Source organism: Canis lupus, chromosome 19, assembly GCF_003254725.2.
Source record: "Canis lupus dingo isolate Sandy chromosome 19, ASM325472v2, whole genome shotgun sequence".
NCBI classification, from domain to species: Eukaryota; Metazoa; Chordata; class Mammalia; order Carnivora; family Canidae; genus Canis; species Canis lupus.
Window position 1 is genome coordinate 19033821 of NC_064261.1, and position 22867 is coordinate 19056687.

At 37.1% G+C, this 22867-nt stretch overlaps 1 protein-coding gene across 2 annotated transcripts in view; it reads left to right on the plus strand.

The window, feature by feature from the left end:
* QRFPR (pyroglutamylated RFamide peptide receptor) overlaps window positions 1-22867 on the plus strand; it is a 51632-nt gene that overhangs the window by 21102 nt on the left and 7663 nt on the right. Inside the window, exons 2-4 of one of the 2 annotated variants that reach the window (XM_035702301.2) lie at window positions 544-657; window positions 18968-19126; window positions 22078-22139. In XM_035702301.2, coding sequence (XP_035558194.1) covers window positions 544-657; window positions 18968-19126; window positions 22078-22139 — 335 coding nt within the window. The remainder of the gene's footprint in view (window positions 1-543; window positions 658-18967; window positions 19127-22077; window positions 22140-22867) is intronic. The other variant, XM_025420482.3, reaches the window with a different exon arrangement.

Below are 22867 nucleotides of genomic sequence, written 5' to 3' on the forward strand. Positions count from 1 at the left end.
TTATTTTTCTAAAATAGTACTTGTAGCCATTAGAATAATGAAAATTAGAAGAAAAATAACAGGAGACACACAATTTTACTCTATTGAACTTGTTGTCTGGTACAAATATACACCCAGAAGAGTCTTATAAAGTAATTGAAGGAAGCACTCTGAGCAGAACTACCTAACTGGTATAGCTTTGGCTTCACAATTAAAAACCTGAAGATTTTGCAATCTGTAAGGCCTACTCATCCTAAATCAAAGTCTTTCTGGGTACCACTCCAGCCTATGTACACACAGAATGTCAGTTATTTTTCATATTGCCACATTCTTGAATATGTAAAGACAACTAAGAATTGTCAGATAATTTGAGTAACGTTTGCAGAATAAAAGGGTACAAGACAGATAAATGAAACCAGAAGATACGGATTATTTATAAATTAATTTAGAAATAAAACTCTAAGGTAGTGTGTTTATATTTACAGGTATATCCTAAAAAATGTCTTTTCATTTGATATTTCCTCGGTGGAATTATTATTTGTTTGATTTTGTTTCGTTTTTAAGGAGGCTTCATGCTGGTTGTGGAGCCTAATGCAGGACTTGAAATAATGACCCTGAGATCCAGACCTGAGCTGAAGTCAAGAGTTGGATGGATGCTTAAAGGACTGAGTTACCCAGGTGCCCCTATTTGTTTTTAAGTCTCAAACTTCTACAATAAATGTATCATTCAGCACCACAATTTTTAAGCTGATACCTACATAAGAAAAACTTATGTCCCCAAAATTAATAAAACATTTAAAAATGATACAGAGAAAAATTATTTAGCTATATTCCAAATATAGTTGGAAGACATCAAAATTACCAATAGATGTTTTGAAAAGCATGCCTAGTGTCCACAAATGTGTGTGCCAAATGTTGCTGACACTGAGAGAAGCTTCACATCATTATATACATTCTTTGCAATTGAGCCATTCTTTGCAATTCTTCATTAACTCTTGCAAAGAAAACTGGCTTTGAGAAAAGGTCAATGAAGAAGATATTGAAGAATTCTTTAAATATCATACTGATAAATTAGCGAGTACTGAACTTGGTTAGAATATCAGTTGGAAGAGTTAATGGTAACTTGGAAAGCATTCAATTAAACCATGAGACATGGCTTGCTGAAAATAATCTGTGGGCTATACAGACACAATGATAATGAAGTTGGTGGAGATATTATTGCTTGATCCTCCTTATAGCACTATACAAAGAATTCTATAAACATAACTAGAGGACAGTAAATAAAGCTCCATTCTGTAGTTTTTCATGCTCAAATGTCATCTGCCTCCCTGAAGATCCATTTAGTACCCCTGCTTCAGTACAGGAGCGATAAAGAATCTGTAAGCTTCTGAGTTTCATAGTTTGCCTGAAATTGTTCCTTTGCAATTCTGCTTACCCATGATATCACTTTCCAGTACCAGTGACCATGATTATACTTCAGCTCTCCTCCTTTTTCATGTTTCCTCTGTGTTCCTTTCTTCGTGAACTACAGGACATCCAAGGTATTTGCCCTATTTTTGTTGCAAATTTTACCCTTACCCTCTTCTAACATGTTTATTAATTTATTAATATTAATTTATGTGTGCTGTTTGCCCTGCCTTGTTGGGAAAAAAATACTCATGATGCATCATGAGAATGCTGCATACAGAGAAACATGCATATAAACCATTTTATAACAACCATTCTGTTTTCCAGTCAAGAGCATTATTTTCAACATTTTATATAGTGAAGGAGGGTTTCACTGTGTTTCAGTCACAAGTTACAGTTAAGGAAATCTGCTAGGACTTTAATTTGTCTTTTTAAATGATGGAAAATAGGTTACCAGTGCATATTTCACACAGAATGTCTTCTTTTTAAAAATAAATGTTTATTTATTTATGATAGAGAGAGAGAGAGAGGCAGAGACATAGGCAGAGGGAGAAGCAGGCTCTATGCACCGGGAGCCCGACGTGGGATTCGATCCCGGGTCTCCAGGATCGCGCCCTGGGCCAAAGGCAGGTGCTAAACTGCTGAGCCACCCAGGGATCCCACACAGAATGTCTTCTTTTCATGAATGGGTTACTGATGTTGAGTGGGAGATATCTGGATTTAAGGAGATACTGAATTCATAAATCATTAGTAAGTTTCTCTGAAAAAGAAACACTTTGAGAATAAGAAAATGCTCTCAAGAGTGAAAACATGATTGCTGAACTTATACATAAATTATAACAGCTAGAAGACAAAGACAAGAAAATCTCCATGATGTTGGAACAAACAGACAAAGAGAATTTATAAAGCAAAAAATATATTTAAACAAAAGTGTCAAACATATGAAGAGCAACCTAGGAATTCCAACATCTGATTAACAGGAGTTACACACACATACACAAAAAGATGCTCAAAGAAAAACACAGAAATAGATGAGTTAGAAGTCTCTAAATTCAAAAGGTGCACATAGAGCCAAAGAGGAAGACTAAAAATAACACATCATTCAACATTTCTCCACACTATTTCAGAATTCCAATTATAAAGAGAGCAATAAAAGTTTCCACATAGTAAAGCAGGATACTTGGAAGGGAGCAAAAATCAGGTGAATAATAAAGATGCATTAACATCAAAAGTAGATGCTAAAAGTCAATAAAGCAAGGTCTTCAAAGGAAGGTGATATTGAATTTAAAGTTGTATTATAGCCATTTTCAGATATCCAAGAGCTTAATGAGCTTACTTTAAAATCATTATTTTGAAGAAATTACTTGAAAAGGTTCATGTGAAACACAAGGAATAAGAAGCCATGAAATGAAAGAAATGACGAAGGAATCCAGTGAAAATGGGTGTTAAGGTAACAGCTCTACAACAGTCTTAAAAAAGAAAAAAAAAAACCCAAACCCCTATAAAACTGTAATAATCAAAATTGGAAGTCCGTAGAGATACCTGAGTGGCATAGTTGATTAAGCATCTGACTCTTGGTTTTGGCTCAGGTAGTGATTTCAGGTTCATGAGAATGAACCCCATGTCGGAGAGTCCAGTGTGGAGTCCAGGGCAGAGTCTGTTTTAGATTATCTCTCCCTTTCCCTCTGTCCCTCCCATTCGTGCTCTCTCTCTCTCTCTCTCTAAAATAGATAAATAAATCTTTTAAAAAATTGGAAGTAAGTAGTCTTCTAGAAGGATCTTCATAGAACAAATATTGATGAAGTCCTGATAGTTTATTTTTTGCTTTTGTTTCCCTTTCCTCAGGAGACATATCTAGTAAGCCTTTGCTATGGCTAATGTCAAAAAGGTTATGGACTGTGTTCTCTAGGATCTTGATGGTTTCTTATCTCACATTTAGGTCTTTCATCCATTTTGAATTTATTTTTGTGTATGGCATAAGAAAGTGGTCCAGTTGCATTCTTTTGCATGTTGCTGCCCTGTTTTCCTAATGCCATTTGTAATTGATTCTAAGCAGTAAATGTTATGTTGAGATATAATAGTAAAATGATGAGATATAATAGTAAAAATGATGAAGATGGTGGTGATGATGGGGATGATAACAGCAATAAATGTAGCTAACATTCATGAATATACTTTAACATAGTGCCAGGCACTGTCTTAAGCACATTATACTTATTATTTCATTTAATCTTCCAACTTATGGGATAAGTAGTATTATCATCATTAACATTTAAACATAGGAAAACAAGAAATAAGGAAGTAAGACAATTTGCTTTAGGTCACACAGTTAACTAGTGGTAGACACAGGATCCAAACTTAGGCAATAATTCCAGAGCTCATACTCTAAACCACTAGATTGTGTTGATGAAGGTACGTGTTTCTTCTTCCAACTAGAAAAAAACAAATGAAATCAAAAACTCTGGGAAGAATTAAATAAACAAAAATATTATACAAGAAAGTTATGGCCTAGATTAAAATATGACATACTTTAGAGCTATAAGTAAGTTAACAAGGATCACAATTATAAAAATCAGAAAAAGAAATGTATTTAGAGCATACAAGTTGGCTTTGTCATTATAATATTGAACTAGTTATGATAATGAAAATGCTGTTTATAGTATTAATCTGTTATAACTAAAATGTAGGTCAAGCACAGAATAATTAATATGCCTATGAGACAGAATGGAAAGCTATCCCTGTCCTTAAAGTAAAGGTAAAGCTAAACTGATAGAAGTTTAAAGGAAGAAGAGAGAAAGAAAAGGAGGAAGCAGGTGGGGTATCATCTTGCAAAGTGAGGAACGAGATAAACTGTTGGAAGTTGAGAAGCCAATGAATAGGGGTTTAAAAATATTACTTTATGAGTCTAAGATAGAGGAAACTACATTCATGAATTTAGGAAATAACCTCCAAAACCTTTCCAAAGAAGTTATTGAAGAGAGTGTTATAAGAAAATTAAAAGCTCTGGGGAGAAGCAATTATTATTGCTCATAATTCTGTGATATAAAATACATTTTTTAAAAGAAAGAGACAAATTTACTTTGCATCTGAAAATCTGCCAAGAAGAAATCTCCGTGTCCAGATAATTATACTAGAAAATTATATGAAACATTTAAAGAATTAATGTTACTTTTACACAAACTCTTTCAGAAAACTTAAGCAGAGGGAATAATTACTAATTCATTTTATGAGGTGTTTGTTACTGTGATAAATAAACCAGAGAGTACAATAAAAAGAAAATGGTGGACAACTATCTTTCATGAACTTAGATACAAAAATCCTTAATATATTAGCAGATAGAATCCAACAACATATAAAAAGGACAATCAAGGGCAGCCCTTGTGGCCTAGCGGTTTAGCGGATTAGCGTGGCCTTCGGCCTGGGGCGTGATCCTGGAGACCCAGGATCAAGTCCCACATCAGGCTCCCTGCATGGAGCCTGCTTCTCCCTCTGCCTGTGTCTCTGCCTGTCTCTCTCTCTCTCTCTCTCATGAATAAATAAATAAAATCTTAAAAAAAAAAAAAAGGACGATCAAGTGAGATTTATTGTAGGTATAAGGCTGACTCAAATTGATTAAAATAATCAATATAATCCACCATAGCCAATCAATGTAATTAGCTAAAAAAGAAAAATCATATAATCACAGCAATTGCTCAGGAAATAACATTTTACAAAATCCAGCACCATTCATGATAAAATTCTCAGCAAATTAGAAATAGAAACTTCCTCAACTTGCTGAAGAAAATGTAAAATGTAAAAACCTACAGCTAACACTATGCTTAATGGTAAAAAAACAGTACTTTTGTTCTAAGTTTGGAAACAGGACAAGAATATTTGTTCTCACCACTCTTACATAATATAGCACTCAAAATTCAAGTCACTGCAGGGAGGCAAAGAAAGGAAATAAAAGACATGTAGTTTGGAAAGGAAGAAATAATGCCTTTATTTGCAGATGACATTATTTTCTGCATAGAAAATTCCAAGGAATCTACAAAAAATTCCTATGATAAGTAAATTCAGCAAGATCACAGTATACGAGATCAGTGCACAGAACTTAATGGTATTTCTATATATTACCAAGTAACATTCAGAAACTTAAATGAAAAATACAATACTACTTATAATTACTCCAAAGAAAATGAAATACTTGGGATGCCTGCGTGGCTCAGTGATTGAACATCTGCCTTTGACTCAGGGCATGATCCTGGGGTCCGGGATCGAGTCCCGCATCGGGCTCCTGCAAGGAGCCTGCTTCTCCCTCTGCCTGTGTCTCTGCCTCTCTCTCTGTGAGAGCATGAATAAACAAATAAAATCTTAGAAAAAAGAAAAAAGAAAAGAAATATACTTAAGTATACTATGAACCAAAAACATACAGGTAGTACATGCTGAAAATTAGAAAATGCTGATGAAGGAAGTCAGTGAATAGAAGAATGGAGAGTTATACTGTGTTCGTGGATTGAAAGACTCAAGATATTAAAGATAACAGTTCTCCCCAAATCAATCAATAGGTTTAATGTAATTTCTATTAAAATCCCAGAAAGATTTTTTGAAAACATAGACAAGATAATTTTAAAATATACATCAGTAAGCACAGGGCCTAGAGGAGCTAAATATCATCTTTTAAAAGATTTTTTATTTCAATTTAATTTAGTTAACATGTAGTGTATTATTAGTTTAGATATAGAATTTAGTGATTCATCAGTTGCGTATAACACTGAGTGCTCATTACATCATGTACCCTCCTTAATGTCCACCCCTATCCCTCACCCACCTTGCCTCCACAACCCTCAGTTTGTTTCCTATAGTTAAAAATCTCTTACAGTTTGTCTCCCTCCCTGTTTCATCTTTTTTCATTTTTCCTTTCCTTCCTCTGTGTTCATCAGTTTTGTTTCTTAAATTCCACGAGTGAGAGAATCTGATATTTGTCTTTCTCTGGCTGACTTATTTTGCTTAGCATAATACCCTCTAGTTCCATCCATGTCATTGCAAATGGCAAGATGGCTGAGTAATATTCCATAGTGTGTGTGTGTGTGTGTGTATGTATGTATATACTACCTCTTGTTTATCAATTCATCTGTTGGTGGACATCTGGGCTCTTTCCATATTTTGCCTATCGTGAATATTGCTGCTATAAACATTGGGGCACAGGTGCCCCCTTGAATCTTTATTTTTGTATCCTTTGGATAAATACCCAGTAGTGTAATTGCTGGGTTGTAAGGTAGTTCTATTTTTAACTTCTTGAGGAAACTTCATACTGTTTTACAGAGTGGCTACACCAGTTTGCATTCCTACCTGCAGTGCAGGAGGGTTCCCCTTTCTCCACATCCTTACCAACATCTGTTGCTTCCTGAGTTGTTAACCATTCTGACAGGTGTGACTTAATATTTCATTGTGGTATTGATTTGTATATCATTGATGCTGAGTGATGTTGAGCATTTATTCATGTGTCTGTTGGCCATATGTATGTATGTCTTCTTTGGAGAAATATCTGTTCATATCTTCCGCCCATTTCTTGACTGGATTTTTTTGTTTTTTGGGTGTTGAGTTTGATAAGTTCTTTATAGATTTTGGACACTAGCCCCTATTTGTTATGTCATTTGCAAATATCTTCTCCCATTCCACAGGTTCCCTTTTATTTTATTTTATTTTTTTACTATTTCCTTTGCTATGCAAAAAGCTTTTTGTCATGATGAAGTCCCAATAGTTCATTCTTGCTTTTGTTTCCCTTGCCTCAGGAGACATATCTAAAAAGAAGTTGCTATGGCTGATGTCAAAAAGGTTACTGTGTTCGCCTCTAGGATTTTTATGGTTTTCTGTCTCACACTTAGGTCTTTCATCCATTTGAATTTATTTTTGGGTATGGTGTAAGAAAGTGCTCCAGTTTCATTCTTCTGCATGTGGCTGTCCAATTTTCCCAGCACCATTTGTTGAAGAGACTGTCTTTTTTTAATTGGATATTCTTTCCTGCTTTGTCAAGGATTAGTTGACTATAGATTTGAGGGTCTAATTCTGGGTCTCTATTCTGTTCCATGGATATATGTCTTTTTTATTTTATTTTATTTTATTTTATTTTATTTATTTATTTATTTATTTATTTATTTATTTATTTTAAATTTTATTTATTATTTTATTTTTTATTTATTTTGTGTGTGCCAGGACCATACTGTCTTGATGATTACAGCTTTGTAATACAGCTTAAAGCCCAGAACTGTGATGCCACCAGCTTTAGTTTTCTTTACCAATATTCCTTTGGCTATTCAGGGTCTTTTCTGGTTCTATACAAATTTTAGGATTGTTTGTTCCAGCTTTGTGAGAAATTTTGATGCTATTTTGATAGAGATTGCTTTGAATGTATAGATTACAGTGGGTGGCATATACTTTTAACAGTATTTGTTCTTCTAATCCACAAACATGGAATGTTTTCCATTTCTTTGTGTCTTCTTCAATTTCTTTGATAATTCTTCTATGATTTTCAGAGTACAGATCCTTTACCTCTTTGGCTAGGTTTATTCCTAGATATTTTACGGTTTTTGGTACAGTTATAAATGGGATCAATTCCTTGATTTCTCTTTCTTCTGCCTCATTTTTAGTGTACAAAAATGCAAATGGCTTCTGTGCATTGATTTTATAACCTACCACTTTGCTGAATTGCTATATGAGTCTTAGCAATTTTAGAGTCTTGGGTTTTCTACATAGAGTATCATGTCATCTATGAAGAGTGAGAGTTTGACTTCTTTGCTGATTGGGATGCCTTTTATTTCTTTTTGTTGTCTGATTGCTGAAGCTAGGACTATGGCAGTACTATGTTGAACAACAGTGATGAGAGTGGACACTCTTGTCATGTTCCTGACTTTAGGGAAAAGCTCTCAGTTTTTCCCTGTTGAGGATGATATTCACTGTGGTCTTTCATATATGGCTTTTATGATATTCAGGTATGTTCCCTTGATCCCTACACTTCAGTGAGTTTTTATCAAGAAAGAATGCTATACTTTGTCAAATGCTTTCTTTTTTTTTTTTTTTTTTTTTTTTTTTGCTTCTAGTGAGAGGATCATATGGTTTCTGTCCTTTCTTTTATTAATGTGGTGTATCACACTGATTGATTTGGGAATACTGAACCACCCTTGCAGCCCACGAATAAATCCTACTTGGTCATGGTGAATAATATTTTATATGTACTGTTGTTTTATATGTACTGTATCATGTTTTATATGTACTGTATCAAGATAAGATCAATGTTTTGTATGTACTGCATCAAGATAGAATAGATCCAAGATACAAGATAGAATTTTTGTATCCATGTTCATCAGGGATATTGGTCTATAATTCTCCTTTTTGGTCTGGTTTTAGGATCAAGGTAATGCCAGCCTTATAGAATGAGTTTGGAAGTTTTCCCACCATTTCTACTTTTTGAAATAGCTTCAGAAGAATATACATTCATTCTTCTCTAAATATTTGATAGAATTCCACTGGGAGGCTATCTGGCCCTGAACTCTTGTTTGCTGGGAGATTTTTTTATTACTACTTCAATTTCTTTGCCAGTTATAGTCTGTGCAGGTTTTCTATTTCTTCCTGTTTCAGTTTTGGTAGTTCATCTGTTTCTAGGAATGCATCCTTTTCTTCCATATTGCCTAATTTGTTGGCATATAATTGCTCATTATATTATCTTATAATTGTTTTTATTTCTTCAGTGTTGGCTGTGATCTCTTCTCTTTCTTTAATGATTTTATTAATTTCAATCCTTTCTCATTTCTTTTTGATAAGTCTGGCTAGGGGGTTATCGATTGTATTAATTCTTTCAAAGAACCAGCTCCTAGTTTCATTGAGCTGTTCTGCTGTTTTGTTTTTTTAGTATTATTTCTATATCATTGATTTCTACTCTAATCTTTATATTTCTCTCCTCCTGATGTATTCAGGCTTTATTTGCTGTTCTTTTGACAGTTGCTTTAGGTATAAAGTTAGTTTATGTATTTGAGACTTTTCTTGTTTCTTGAGAAAGGCCTATATCACTGTATACTTCCCTCTTAGGACTACCTCTACCTCATCTCAAAGGTTCTGAACTGTCATGTTTTCATTTTCATTTGTTTCAATGTATTTTTTAAAATTTTCCTTTAGGGGATCCCTGGGTGGCTCAGCAGTTTAGAACCTGCCTTTGGCCCAAGGCATGATCCTGGAGTCCCGGGGTCAAGTCCCATATCGGGCTTCCTGCATGGAGCCTGCTTCTCCCTCTGCCTGTGTCTCTGCCTCTCTCTCTCTCTCTCTCTCTCTCCCTCTCTCTCTCTGTGTGTCTTGTGAATAAATGAGTAAAATCTTAAAAAATTTTTTTTTCCTTTAATTTCCTGGTTGTCCCCTTCATTTGTTAGTAGGATGCATTTTTTTTAAAGATTTTATTTATTTATTCATGAGAGAGAGAGAGAGAGAGAGGAACAGACACAGGCAGAGGGAGAAGCAGGCTCCATGCAGGGAGCCTGATGTGGGACTCAGTCCCGGGTCTTCAGGATCACACCCTGGGCTGAAGGAGGCCCTAAACCGCTGAGCCACCCGGGCTGCCCGCATTTTAATCTCCATGTATTTGTGTTCCTTCTAAATTTTCTCTTGTGATTGAGTTCAAGTTTTAAAGCATTGTGGTTTGAAAATATGCGTGGCATAATTGTAATCTTTTTGTACCAGTTGAGACCTGATATGTGACCCAATATGTGATCTATTCTGGAGAATGTTCCATGTACACTTGAGTAGAATGTGTATTCTGTTGCTTTAGAATGAAGTGCTCTGAATATATCTGTGAAGTCCATTTAGTCCAGTGTGTTATGCAAAATCCTTCTTTCCTTGTTCATCTCCTGCTTAGAGAATCTGTCTATTGCTATGAGTGGGGTGTTGAAGTCCCCTAGTATTATTGTATTATCATCAGTATGTTTCTTTAATTTTGTTATTAATTGATTTATATAACTGACTGCTCCCAAGTTAGAGACATAAATGCTTACAATTGTTAGATCTTCTTTTTGGATAGACCCTTCTATCATGATGTAGTGTCCTTTCTCATCTCTTATTAGAGTCTTTGGTTTAAAATCTAGTTTGTCTGATGTAAAGATCACTACCCTAGCTTTCTTTTGATGTCCATTAGCATGATAAATGGTACTTCACCCCCTTGCTTTCAATCTGGAGGTGTCTTTGGGTCTAAAATGAGTCTCTTGTAGACAGCATATTGATTTTTTTAATCCATTCTGATACCCTATGTCTTTTAATTGGAGCATTTAGTTCATTTACATTCAGAGTAATCATCGAAAGATATGGATTTAGTGTTACTGTTTCTGTAGATTTTCTCTATTCCTTTCTGGTCTTTGTTGCTTTTGGGATCTGTCTTCACTAAAAAGATCCTGTTTAATATTCTTGCAGAGCTAGATTAGTGTTCATGAATTCCTTTAGTTTTTGTTTGTTCTAGAAACTCCTGGTCTCCTCTTCTATTCTGAATGAGAGCCTTGCTGGATAAAGTATTCTTGGATGCATATTTTTCACATTTAACACAGTAAATATATCATGCCAGTCCTTTCTGGCCTGCCAGATCTCTGTGGACAGGTCTGCTGCCAGCCATATGTTTCTAACCTTGTAGTTCTCAGCTACAATGTATTCAAATAAACCTTTTACCACTCTTTCTCTCTCTTGATCTTCTGTGACCCCTATTATTCAAATATTATTTTATCATATAATATCAGTGATTTCTTTAAATCTTCCTTGGTGATCCAGTAGTTTTTTTTTTCTTTTTCTTGGCTTCTTTACTTTCCATCATTTTGTCTTCTATATCACTGACTCTCTCTTCTGCCTTGTTTATCCCGCTTTTAGAGTCTCTATTTTTTTTTTAATTTTTATTTATTTACTTATGATAGTCACACAGAGAGAGAGAGGCAGAGACACAGGCAGAGGGAGAAGCAGGCTCCATGCACCGGGAGCCTGATATGGGATTCGATCCTGGGTCTCCAGGATCGCGCCCTGGGCCAAAGGCAGACGCCAAACCGCTGCACCACCCAGGGATCCCTAGAGTCTCTATTTTTGACTGCATCTCAGTAATAGCATTTTAAATTTAGGCCTGATTAGATTGTAGTTAATTTTATTTCTATGGTAAGGGATTCCCTACTGTCTTCTATTTTTTTCAAGCCTGACTAGTATCTTTATAATCCATGTTTTGAATTCTAATCTGACATCTTATGTCCATATTGATGAAATCCTTGGCAGTGAGGAATGTCTCCTCTTCTTTCTTTTGAGGTGTGTTTTCCCATCTTGTAATTATGTCCAGAAAAGAATAAAAGAGAGATAAAAGACAAAAATAACAACAACACCAGAAAAATAACAAAACAAACCAGAAGAAAACAGAAACAAAACTAGATAAAATCAAACAAGAAGTAAAACAGAACAAAACCATAAACTAGATCCTGGTGTATTTTGGGTCTGTTTGTTAAATGAAACTAGATCCCAAGATAGGAAAGAAAGAAAAACTTATATATATATATATAAAATAAATAAAATACAATGAAAGGAAACATACATATATATATTTGTATATGTACATATATAAATAAAAATTAGAAAATAATTTTTTTAAAAAGATTTTATTTATTTATTCATGAGAGACACACACACACAGAGGCAGAAACACGGGCAAAGGGAGAAGCAGGCTCCATGCAGGGAACCCGATGTGGGACTCAATCCCAGTCTCCAGGATCACACCCTGGACTCAAGGAGGCGCTAAACCGCTGAGCCACCCGGGCTGCCCTAGAAAAGAATTTTTTAAAAGAATGGAAAAAATAAGAAAAGAGCTGGAAAAAATAAAATTGAAAGGCTAAAATATAATAAAAGAACCACTATTTTCCCCCAGAGCTGAAATTTTGCAGTTTCTAGGATCAGTAAACTTGGTGCTAACTGGCTGTTCCTGCTGGTCCTCTGGAGGGGAGTTCTCTTGTGCTGTTGTATTGGTTCTCAGGTGTCCTTGCCCTGGTGGAACTGCACTCCCCTTGCTAGGGGACTGGGCTCAGTGTGAGTGGCCCCAGATTGCACTATGTGGTACCTGGGCACTATGTTTTGCTCCTGAAGACTTTCAGCACGGACAGGCAGAATGAATATAACAGCACCCCTGTCTTTATCCTCCTACTCTTCAGCGCACCCCCAAGGAAATGCAGTCCTCATTCTTGTCTCCCTTGTTTCCAACCAAACTCTGTATTCACCCAGCCTTTGACCAAGCACTGTTATCTCAGGCACGTGACCCCGTTGGAGTCTCCGAACTTTCGGGACCTGTGCTTCATGGAACAATGCCTGTCCATTCCTCCCAGGGCAGGGGCGGGGTGGGGTCTCCCTGGATTTCTGCCTTTTGCTGGGATCCTGATCAGAGAGTGGTCCCATGACAGTGCAGCAATTTGCAGTTTATGGCAACACTGTGCAGAAAGCCAGAACCTAGACTCAACTATTTTCAGTTGGCTTCCTGATCTGATGCCTGGGAACTCTGCCACACTGAGGCACTCCCATTCTTCTTGTGACCCTGGGGATCCTGAGAATATTGTAGCACCTGGGACTCCACCCTCTTTTGCCACTTGAGCACCTTTAAACCAGGATGTATCCCACTGTAGCAGACTTCTAAAAGTTCTAGTTTTGCACTCTGCTGCTTATAGTACTTTGCAGCGGCCTCCTTAAGCAAGTTCCCTAACCTCCTCCATATCTTCATATATATTGTCCCAGATTCACATCTCTGAACCTCTTACCTTCTAAAAAGTGGCCACTTTTCTATTTGTAAGATTGTAGCAATTCTTTTCTCTGAGTTCCCATTGATTTCCCAGGTGTTCAGAATGATTTGATAACTATCTAGTTGAATTCCAGGGACCAGGTGAAATTAGGGTCCCCTACTCCTCTGTCATCTTATCTCTCACACATCTCTTTTAAAATATTTAGCAACTATTTTCTTTGGGTTGTGTGGCTCAAATAGACACAATGTTATAGTGTATTTTGAATAAGACCTCTTTAGGGTTTATAACTTCTCTAGAATTATGGGTGGCTTCTATCCTGGAACTTCAACAATGAAACTAGATGCAGTTGGAAGTGCTTCAGTTGAAGCAGGGTCAGAGCATAAAACCTCTTCTCCCTTCTTGCCTTGAGCCTGCCTCTTCCTCCTTCTTGGAAGCTTCTAGAGTACCCCTAGAAACACAGAGCTATAAGGAACACTGATGGAAAGGCCTTAACCTGGCTCTTCTCTGGAGGGCCTTCCATAGTTTACTCTTCTGTGGTTCTCAGCCACAGCTTGTATAAGAATTCTGATTTTGACTATATTTAATTTGTTCCCCACTCTCCTACTATAAGGTGTGGTTGAAGGAGATGAGGAAGGATTCAGAATTTGGTAAATTTGCTCATTGATATCTGCTTAAGAAACATGTTGAATAAAACTAGAAACTTACAGGCTGTATTTGGGCCAGTGGGCATCGATTGTTTGAATATGGCTTGTTTTGTTTTTGGCACAGGAAATTAAGGACTTATAATGCTAGATTATTTTATAATATTTTAAAGCATTGTTTCAAATAATGGTTATATAAAGTAGTCTTTTTTAAATAATAGAAACTGCAAATGTCTATTTACATTTTTTTTTTTACCAACCTGGGAACAAATTCTTCAGAGAATGGCTATCATTAGATACTTTTATGCAATTATAGTTCATGATGCCGTTTCCTATATTAAAAGAATCTTTTCATTTTTCTACATGTGAATATTCTGTTCTCTTTACTCTGTCTTTCCCATTGGGTCAGTTTTAAAATCACCATTACACTAGGGTGAAAACAACTGCAAGTCAAATTGTTCCCAATTTCTAAGCATCATTTTTAGAAATAATGAGGTCTTGTTTCTATTTGAGTCACAAGACCCACACTATGTACGTAGGAAGTGAGGGCAGAATTGAGTAGATACAGTGAACACCATTCATGTCCAGAACAGAACTCATGTTCTAGAAAATAAGGTTGTATAAATAAGGTAAGATTGGAAGTAGAAGGCAATAAATAGTAAAACCAAAGCATTTGTTCCTCATCGAGTAGTCAAAGGAAACTTGCAGCGTCTAATGCAAGAGCCATACATAGTAGAGATGGAAGCAGCAATGGAGGTAAATTGTAATAGTAGGATTTGGACTGTGTTATCTTAGAATTAGCAATATACACAGAAGGAACACTATCCAGAGATTTCTACATTTTAGGAAATCCATCTTCTAGAGGAAAGATAATAAAAATAGAGTATATCAAAGAAGTTTACTTTGTCATAAGCAACTATTGATAGCTAAGTGGCTTAAGAGATAGGAAGGTACCAGAAGGATGTGGGAGGCTCATAGAATCAGTGTAAAGCTGGAGGAATGGGTCCGTTACTGAGGAACCAAGGTTCCTCAGAAGTCAGCAGCAGTAACTAAGCTGTGGTCTGTTAACACTCAAGATCCAGTGAACATAGCACTGTAGCACCTCAATCCCCCCTTCCACTTTTGTTGCATTCTTTCAACAGATTCAAAGAATTGAGGTAAATTTGGAACATTGGAAGCTGATAGATTCTTTGTGAGAATTCTTTGTCTTCCCTAGGAGGGCTGCTTACCTTATCTGCCCACATAGGAGAGAGTTTATGTACCAGAGGAGATTGTGTTGCTGCTAGAAAATACAGGTGGACCCTGGATAATCGAATTATGAGAAACAGCCATTCCAAGCAGACTTTAAGAAACGCAAGCTGATATTAAGATCAGATAATCCCATAAGGGAAAAAGGGAAGGACATTCCAAGAAAACAGTGGTCTATATAGGGAATTCTAGGATTACCTCAGTTTAAAATTGCCCTTTATAGGAAGAAGTGTCACCAATGACACATTCTTGCAAAGTAGCTCAGACCTGGGAATTTACATTGGGAAGACTAAAATGTAGAAGAGCTGACTAAAGAGTCATCAGAGAGATTACCAGTGCAAGGAGCTGGAAAAGGAAGGGAGGGTTGGAAATTTAATGAAGGGCAGAGGAAAAAAAATACAAACTCTTCAATACCTATGTTGCTTTAGTCTTCTAGACCTTGGAAAATGATGTCCTGGGTGGCTCAGTCCGTTAAGCATCTGACTCTTGGTTTCAGCTCAGGTCATGATCTCAGGGTCCTGGGATCAAGCCTGTGTGGGACTCCTGCCTCAGTACAAACTCTGCCTGAGATTCTCTTTCTCTGTCTTCTTCTGCCCCTCCCCCTATTTGCATTCTAAATAAATAAATAAATAAAATCTTTAAAAAAAACCCTGAAGATAATTTCTTAGAGTATTAGTTGAAGAAATGTCAGAAGTAATAAGTTGGGCAAATGCTGTCTGGATGCATTAGAAGGGTAAGATAATGGATTATAGAGTCACTACAACTTGGTGCAAAGTTCTCAAGTGGATTTTTAAACAAGATTATTAGACATTTATGAGACAAGAAAACTCCCAGATAGCATAGGTGTGTTAAGATAAGTGAAGGTGACACAGTGAAAAGAACTGGAGTCAGATGACGTAGGCACAAACACTCATCTGTCAATAAACAGCTCTGTGGACATGAGCAAATCACTTGAGTTTTTTGAGCCGCATTATTTCTTTCTGGGAAATGTTATAAAACTAGATGTCCTCTAGTGGGTAGTTTAGAATCCATCCACAAAGAATCTGTTAGCTCTGCATGTACCAAATTTACCTCGATTCTTTTAACTAGGTTTTTGGATGATAAAGAGCTTCCATTTATTAAAGAACACATCCTGTGCTGGGTATTATGTGATTTTATAAAGCACACACATCAGTCCTATGACAAATGGGTGTTATTAATCCCTTTTAACAAATAATGAAATTGAGGCTCAGAGTGCTAACTAATAGATAAGGTGAATCAGGATCAGAGTTTGTTTTGATAGCAGGGAATCAGTTGACCAATTTCCCATTGCTATTATGTTAGACAAGATGAATATATTCAGGATGGATAACACTACCATGAGGCAACACTACAGTGGACATTACCATAATAATTCTTACTTGTTTGGATACTTACACCTAAATTGTGTTGATAATGAGTCCATGTTTTTTTCTTTTTAAAAAGATTTTATTTATTTATTCATGAGAGACCACACAGAGAGAGAGAGAGAGAGAGAGAGAGAGGCAGAGATACGGGCAGAGGGAGAAGCAGGCTCCCTGTGGGGAGCCCCATGTGGGACCAGATCCCAGGATCTCAGGATCACGCCCTGTGCGGAAGGCAGGTGCTAAACTGCTGAGCCACCCAGGGATCCCAAAGTCTATGTTTTTTTCATGGAAAGGTTCTTCTGGTGTTTTTTTTTTAACCTCAGCCTATCTAACTATTTTTTAAAAATAAACAACTTGGTTGAAAGAATAGAAGAAACTCATCAGATTTTTAAAAAATGACAAAGGAGAAATATTCAGATGAATAATTTATTCACATATACCTCTATTCAAATATCACATCTGAAACAGGTTTTAAGGTAATGATCAGTATTCAAACAGTGAAATACATTAGTATTGAAAATAAATTTGTTCATTTAGCATATAAACTATCTTGCTAGACAAAGAAACTTTGAACAGGGTTAGGATTTGGGAAACTGGAACAGAGGCTGAGAATGAGGGTGATTGGCTCTTGGATTAAAACTTGGAACTTCCAAAAAGGACTGGAAAGGTCGTATCTACAGTGATATCTGAATACATTTCTTTCTCAGTCACAAAAATCTTAGATTAACAATAATTTTCTATAAGAAAACAATAATTTTCTGTTAAACAGTTTACTTCAGATTGATTTCAAGTATAAAAGAAACCAACCATTGAAAATTCTAGCACCAAAGGCTGATGTAAATTTTAGTTACAGTCATAGAAAAAGGTGTTCAGACCCAAAGAGGCAATATACTCCTGCAGTTTCTGCTTTAACCAGACCTCATCTTGAGGACAGTGGGTTTCCTTCCTTTAGGACCATATAGTTACTAACCAGAGAAAGTCATGGAAGATGTGCAAGAAATTGAAAGGTCTGATTAGTGCGTCAAATGGGAAACAGCTGGGCCAACCAGAAAAGACTTAAGAGTGACATGAAAAGCTTATTTCAAATATATGAAGAGCTGATGTCTGGAAAAGATGGTTGGTTAGTTCTAAAACTAAGAAATAGAAAATGAAACTGGAAGAAGTGGGTGGAATTATTAAAAAAAACAGTTTCTCCAGTGAGAGTCTTCCTAAAGTTGAATGGAGGCACTTCTAGAGGTTTAAAAGCCTCCTGGGTTACTCATTATCTTCAATTCAGTGAATGTTGGTTGAGAGCCCTCTTGTGCCATGCCAAATGCTTGAAATGTATCAGTGAGGAAAACAGACAAGAATCCTTGCTGTTGGAGTGTTTACGTTTTGGAAGGCATGGGGTAACTTTTAATAAATAATGAAACCAATCAGTAAATTATGTAATCTGTTGGAAGGTGAAAGGGTTTTGGAAAAAGAGTAGAATAAGAGACAAGGGATGAGAGGAGGTGGAAGGAGAATAGGACTGAGGTCACAGATATGCTGTCAGAGCAGGTCAGCCTCATTGAGAAGGAGGCATCTGAGCAAATACTTTGATGAATGGTGTGAGAGAGTTCTCTGGGGGAAGATCATTCTAGGCAGAAAAGAAGAGCCAAATATTAGTCTGAGATGGGAGTACGCTGGCAAGGAAGCCTTCTCTGCAGGTGCTCAAGCAGAGCTTGGCAGAGCGTCTGTGAGAGAAGCTGAAAAGACAGCTTCTGGTTTTGGGGAGAGCTTGCACTCACTCCATGACTTCTGAGGTCTCTTCCAACTTTTCATATTCTCTGATCTTCTGATTTTCTGATAATTCAGAGTAATTAATTTGATAGTGATGAGGCAGATAGGTTCAAGAGCAGAGATACCAGACTAGGGTTGCAAATAAATGATGAAGGGGCAAGACAGATAGTGTGAACATTTCAAAATACTGGCAATGTGTTCACATATTTTAAGAAGATTCTGTAAATCACACAAAGCATGTTTGCAGACCAAATCTTGCCCAGGGGCCATCAGTTTAAGACCTTTGCATTAGAGAAAGCTAAATCAGTTAAAGGGTGTAATGATGTAATCCACATGTAAGGTCATGGACAGAAAGTCAAAGGAGAACAAAAAATAAAAAAAGAAATATGAATCTGATGAGAATTCTTCTTTTGTTATAATTTGGCAGAGAACCAAAAAGGAAGAAATAATCCACGATTACTGTGTAGTTGACACTCCAGGAGACCAATTCACACTGACTTTGCTCTTTCTTGAACAAGACTCATGTTGATTTTTTTTTCTGCCTATTATCAATGATCAGATACTTACTTGCCTTTTCATTGTCCTCTTACATGTAATCACCTATAATTTAGGAACTTCGAGAAAATATCAGCCAGTTCAACCTTTCTCGGTTATTTTGAGTCTATAATGCGATTATGTAGTCCTAAAAATTTTTAACAGAGGCTCAGAATTAATGGCAACAATTACAAAAACACAGAGAAAACTTCTATTCATGATTTTACCTTGTCCTGTTTCCTTGCTGCAGGTGCCTTCATTTGCAAGATGCTTCCATTTGTCCAGTCTACTGCTGTCGTGACAGAAATTCTCACCATGACCTGCATTGCTGCAGAAAGGCACCAGGGACTTGTGCATCCTTTTAAAATGAAGGGACAATACACCAACAGGAGAGCTTTCACCATGTTAGGTGAGGAGGCACCAGTGGCAGTACTGCCAGTCTTTATTACAGAACACAGAGAATTTCTTCAAGATGAATCATATTGAGGAACCAGACTAGTAGCTTCTTGTTGAGCTTGTAGGCATGCGGTACAACTGGGATTTTAGACCTCTCCCCATTTACCTTGACCCCCACTCCTTTTCACCTTTAGGCCTATTCCCACACTTAAAATCTCTCATTTCAGCCTTACTTTTTCAGTTTAAGTCTTAACTTTTTAACACTACTTTCAGCTAATTTAAGATAACCTTTTAGTGGCATTACCACATTAACATTTATTAGATTAGGAAACTGTCATCCTGAGGTAAAAGGCATCTGAGCTAAAATGCCCTTCTTAGAGCAGATAGCTTTTGATAGGAGAAGGAAAGGTGCTTTTTAGAAAGGTAGACAACAAGGGTGCTGCTCAGAGGTGGCCCCAATGGTCACAACAGCAGAAAGCCACCAGGGTCATGAGAACCCTGGGTGCTGAGTGCTGGAGGCACCTGGTGAAGACAAATTCCATCCACTTTGTAATTTTGTTCCAGGCATTTCTGAATCCTTGGCTTGCTGTCACTGGTCTTGAGTCAGCAAGTCATGATGAGCAGGTACTTCTTGACAGGTGGTGACCTCGAAGCAACATCCTAAAGCCTAGCACAGTAAGATGGAAACATTCCATTTGATAGTTATAATCAAGCCATTTAAAATCTTAATGCACTTCCCAGTGGTTTGAATGTCTGATAGCTAACCAATGAAAGGTTAAGAGAGTGACAAATGCAATAACCAAAAAGAGCAATTTTTACTAATATCTTGAGAGGAATGAGTAAATATTTGTTTCTGCTGTTGGAATTTAGCCAGTGTGGGAAAGAATTCCTGAAGGCTTTGAAATGCCAAATAGTGAGAAAACAGGGAAAATATTCCTTAGTTTTAGTTAGTTTCAAATGTTTGGCACATCCTACCTACAAAGAATTCAAAGGCCTCATCTCCCTTTTAATAATTGACATCTTTCGGCTTCACAATATCTGAAAAGCATGTGTGGATGTGGAAAGCAGGTGAGAAAAGGCATACATGGAGGAGAGAAGTTATTAAAAAAGGAAAGAGAGGGAGAGTTCCAATATCTGAAGGCAAAGTCAGTAACAGGCAGTCATGGAACTTTCGACTCAAAAAAGTCATGAGAGACAGAAAAGATTTTAAACCAAGAAGGCTCGTCTCCCTGTAGGGCTTTTGTGCAGTGTTGCCTGATGTCTCTCTAGCTCTGTTACACTAGGAACCAGTCTTGTCTTCACGCCCAGTACCTCCTAGCTGAAACTGCCTTGCCCCCATCAGCAGCGACCTGCTAGACTCACTTACCGATGGGTTCACAGATTATACCAGTAATATGAATCTAACCCTGGCCCTTCTCTCCCTGAATGGGCAGTAGAGCCAGAAGGATTGGCAATGAGCTAAGCCAATTAGACTCATTTCTACTAAAGACCGGAAAAGTAATTGGACAGAAGATAGCATAATGAGATACTGATTGGACCAAAACGGAACAGATGTGTGTGATGATGTAAAGAGATATTGATTTATGAGTCTTAGAACTATCTTAAATCTTTGAATAATAAAGACTTTAAAGAACATTTTATTTATTTATCCATGAGAGACACAGAGAGAGAAGCAGAGACACAGGCAGAGGGAAGAACAGGCTCCCCATGGGAAGCCTAATGTGGGACTCAATCCCAGGACTCTGGGATCATGACCTGAGCCAAAGGCAGATGCTCAACCACTGAGCCACCCAGGCGCCCCTAATAATGATTTTTTATAGGCAGTGTCAGTTCATGTGTTTCCTTATGAGAAACACCAGTTACAGTTTAAGTGAGTCTCAGTTTCTTGAAACCCAAGGCAATACACTGTTTTCTCACTGGTGTTACCCAATACAGAAAAAACAAGAAGAATTTGAGCTAAGAAATTGCTCTCAGAATTGATGTTGGGTCTCTTGGTTCTAGCTTCATCCTAAACTATTCAGATTCTCTTTTGTGTGTGGCTGAGGGCACATCATTAAAGCAATTCCCCCAACAAAACGTGGAGGCCAAGGAATTTGGAAAGAGCACTCTGGTTTCTGATGTTTTAAGTGTTTTTGTAAATAAGGAAATAATACTCATGTTGTGATGCTTAAGACAAATTTTACTCAATTTTAAGAAGAGATGGTAGATGGTGATCTATATCATGTCTGACAACCAAACAGCAGGTGCTTGATCGACACCTACTAAGGGCCAGTAATTTTCCTTGGACTCGTATTTGGGGAAACAAACAAACCAAATTGCATTGTCTTTGCCCTCAATGATCTTAGAGGAAGTTGAGAAGAAACAACCAAGAGCAACAGGATGTCACTCTAGACGGCACATGGAGACAACGGCCAATTAGCAGTCAGTTCTATCTGGAAATGATGGTGGACTTCAAAGATTTCCTAAAGAAAGTGACTTTTGAGTCAAGTCCTGGAATATAAGTTCACAGATAGATGTTGGGAAAAGGGTACTAATCCAGAGTGACACTGTAGGGCACAGAGCAGCACAATGCATTCTGTAAGTTCTTCAGTAGAGGACCCTGGTTTGAAGAACATGGACAGAAATGTAAGAGGAGAGAGAAGCAAGTAAGAGAACCTCAGGGACTGTGTTAAGGGTTTGAGTTTTATCTTATAGGCACTGAAATACTAGTCAGGATTTTTTTTTTAATGTTTAAGGAGTTTTAATTAAGCATTTTAAAATGGTTCAGGAAGACTATTCCAGCAGCAGTTTTGAGGATAGTGAAAGAGTGGCTGTGAGAACATGGAGGCCACCGCACTGTTCCAGGGCAGAGATGATCACATATAAGGAGTCTTTATGCTTAGACCATCTGCTTTATGGCATAAGCATGCATGTGTTTTGCTTTGCTGACTGAACCATATTCTCATGATTTTAATGTCTTGGCAGGTGTGGTCTGGCTGGTGGCGGTCATCGTCGGATCGCCCATGTGGCACGTGCAACGCCTTGAGGTAGATTCAGGGCTGGGGTTGATTATTGAAAGTCATATTATTGAGATGTTTCCCAGCCCTCTCAATGATAATCCACTTTCTTCCTGCAAATCTGTATGACCCCAGCTACTGGAAAAGTTTCACTGGAAACTTTTCAAGTGCAATGATTTGTTTTGAGACTTTTTCCCCCCTCTGTGTATCTAGCTCTCCCTTGATCTTATATTGTTAAGACTTTCAGGCTTACAAGAAAATTCACCAGGATCACTTTGTACATTTTCCTGCCAGCTGAGCATGCCTGTCCTAGTGACCCCCAGAATCTTACTACATTTTAAGAATTCAATGGTTGCTCTAGATTTTTTTTAAAATTTTGAAATCACATTAAGAATTTGTCATTAATTATTATTAATTATTATTAGTAATTATCTGCTTATGAATTGATTCTATTTCATAAGTTCTTTCTTATCTGCCTCCCATATATTAACACATTGAAATTTGAATTGGAACGTGACACAGGATCATTTCATCTGAACTCTCTCCTTCCCTCCCACCTTTATCAGATGGGCCCAGCATTGCATGTGGATTCACAGTAGAGGGAGCACCGTGCTGTTTTTAGCGACCCAGTCTCTCGGATAGGGCATGCATACTTCAGTATTTCCTGCCTAAGTGATCTAGCCCAGACAGTAGCCTTCAAAGGCAGTAGAGAGTTGTTCACACCCCACTAAGATAATTTTTTGAACTGTCTATCCTCT